The sequence below is a fragment of the Ctenocephalides felis genome, unplaced genomic scaffold, assembly GCF_003426905.1.
Source record: "Ctenocephalides felis isolate EL2017-DRISC unplaced genomic scaffold, ASM342690v1 CF-g0.4_SCAFFOLD_01886, whole genome shotgun sequence".
Taxonomy (NCBI): domain Eukaryota; kingdom Metazoa; phylum Arthropoda; class Insecta; order Siphonaptera; family Pulicidae; genus Ctenocephalides; species Ctenocephalides felis.
In genome coordinates this window covers 123,103,080-123,105,619 of record NW_020538040.1, presented here as the reverse complement: position 1 = coordinate 123,105,619, position 2,540 = coordinate 123,103,080, and the positions used below count along the sequence as shown (strand labels likewise).

The following is a 2,540-nucleotide window of genomic DNA, read 5'->3' as shown; positions in this document are numbered from 1 at the left end:
ACCATTTTGTTCATTTTTATAACAGCGTTGCGTCGGTGTATTGTTTTTTTTTATCAAATAAGCTTGTTTCATATTTGATATTAATATTATTTAGCTTTTCGTTATGATTCATTCTTTTTGTGTTTATTTTTGTTATGTCCGATCAAGTTTATTTGCTTTGGCTTTTTGATTACGCGCCTATTTAGTTCTTATTTTAATTTTTACATTTTAGGGTTATGTTTTAGGATTCTTTTCATTCAAAGATCATTTTAGTCTAGCTTAGATTTTATACAATGTTTTAGTTATAATTTTGTTTTAAAAAATAATTTAGACTTACGTTTTACGCATAGGGTTATATTTTATTCATTATTTTTGTTAGGCTTACGTTGTATACATTATTAGGTTTGGTTACGATCTTAACCTTAATTCTGTGGAAGCTAACTAAAACTCAACAAACAACAAATAGAAGGTTCAGTAAATAAAATAAAATTGAAACACTTTTGATGTTATAATACTATATCAAAATACTTCATACTGTCTTGGAATTGACAGATATATTTCGTTTTTTCTGCAATATTTGCTATGAGGAAACAATATATATTGTATTTTAACGTAATATATTGTCTAAGGTAAATGCTATCATCTTGCTATTACACAATATAATAATCATAATAATAATAATACTTGTTTGGCTGTGATAATAATGATCTTGACAGGTTTTAGCCCTGTTTTAGCTGTCAAAGTTATGAATCCAATACATTTCAACTTGACAGGTAACTTCTATTTCGTCGCTAACTTCATGCTGGCTGAAATGTGCAAATGTCAAAATTCTTAGCCTGATTTAAGGTGGTGTGCCTGAACATATCAATTTGACAGGGCCTAGACGGTTTGACAAAGAAGGGTTATTTTAACGGTCATTTTAATTATCTTAAACAATTATTTTGAAGAAAATATATGTGAAATGGCAAGAAATAAAAAATCTCCTAAAAAAAACACCACCGCACCACCTGAGAAAGCCCCCGTAGCGCATAATTCAACAATTCGAAAAAGACGTCGTAAAAATCTATGGTTAAGAGAAATAAAGAAGTTACAAAAAACCACGAATTTACTTATTCCGAAGGCCGCTTTCTGCAGAGTGGTTAAAGAAACACTACAAAAAATAGGAGCAAATGATATGAGATTTACAGCAACAGCTATTGAGGCTTTACATGAAGCTGTTGAAATTTATATGACACAATTCTTCGAAGACGCTTACTTGTGCACAGCTCACCGAAGAAGAGTTACTTTGATGCCCATTGACATTCATTTGTGCAGACGTCTTCGAGGATTAGGAGACGTTATAAATTCGTTTTAAGAATCTATATATTATTTACTTTCACCGATGCTAGTCATAGTCAAAGCGGCAGTGTTGATCTCTTTTTATATATGTACTTTTATTATCTTTACTATGTATTTTATTATTATTTTTATACTTTATGGTTCCATCGAAGATTTAAACTGTAACCTTTATAAAACAGTTAAATAAATAAATAAATATACTTTAATCTTATGTATTCTTTTTGTCAGGTCGAATTGAACGAGAAGCTGATTATATATTTCATTATGTCGTAATTGCTGGATGTATAGCTATGATAATGATGGCTACAGTCGGATTTTCTGCGATATTGTACTGTATATACATGAAAAGGCAGTAAGTTAGTTTGATTATACATATTAAAAAATTGGTAAGTATCTATTTTAGTAATATTTACTAGATTTTCAATTCAATTGCCATTTAACTTGTAAACAGCTTCTTTGATATAATTAGAGTCATTGTCATTCGAGTTTGACAGAGCGCTGAATACTTAATTTTGATAACAAATATGTGTTTTAGAAACCAATTATTAATTCAATAGATTCAAAGAAATAATAGAAATCTTTATGATAGTTGACTGATTTGTTTGTCAATCAACATATATATATATAATATTATTGCGTGCATGTTATGGGTAAGTATCAAGAATGTTAAGTTTTGAAAACTAAACCAAAAAACCTGAGAAATCAGTACTCATGCATTAAAAGTCTGTACTCTGCAAAGCTTGTGCAGATTAATTAAAATATATTTTTGTAAACATAAGTTAATGTAACTTTGAAAATAAATTCAATATTCCAAAGTTAACTTTATGTATAGTAATTCCAAATAATATGAATAGATCAGCATTAAGCTTAAATATAAGCTTCTTATCTATCAATAACATTTATATTCGGTATTGTAATTAGAGATTGTAGTAAATTTAAACATCAAATTATTATTTAACGCTATTATCAATTGGGCAAGTGATCTATACATATTAGAGTTGGTCTTATCATATCCAAAGCCGGATCGATTAGGATTTGACGCCGCTTCAGAAAGAAGTTATATCCACTTAACAACTACGATGACTAAGACAAATTCGAAACCTAATACTCGACACAAATGTGCTCTATAGTGTGTTATTCATATATCTAGGGATTTATTAAGTAAGTATTTGACTATTTTCATATTGATTTAAACTTGAACACAATTCAATAACTGAAAATGA

General features: G+C 28.6%; 1 protein-coding gene across 1 annotated transcript; it reads left to right on the top strand.

Annotated features, from left to right (window-relative positions):
• Positions 1-836: 836 nt before the first annotated feature.
• On the top strand, positions 837-1,379 carry LOC113378276 (histone H3.3-like). The gene has a single exon (XM_026618803.1). It carries the CDS (start codon positions 941-943, stop codon positions 1,331-1,333), a length of 393 nt encoding a protein of 130 aa, XP_026474588.1. The 5' UTR covers positions 837-940; the 3' UTR covers positions 1,334-1,379.
• Positions 1,380-2,540: the final 1,161 nt, after the last annotated feature.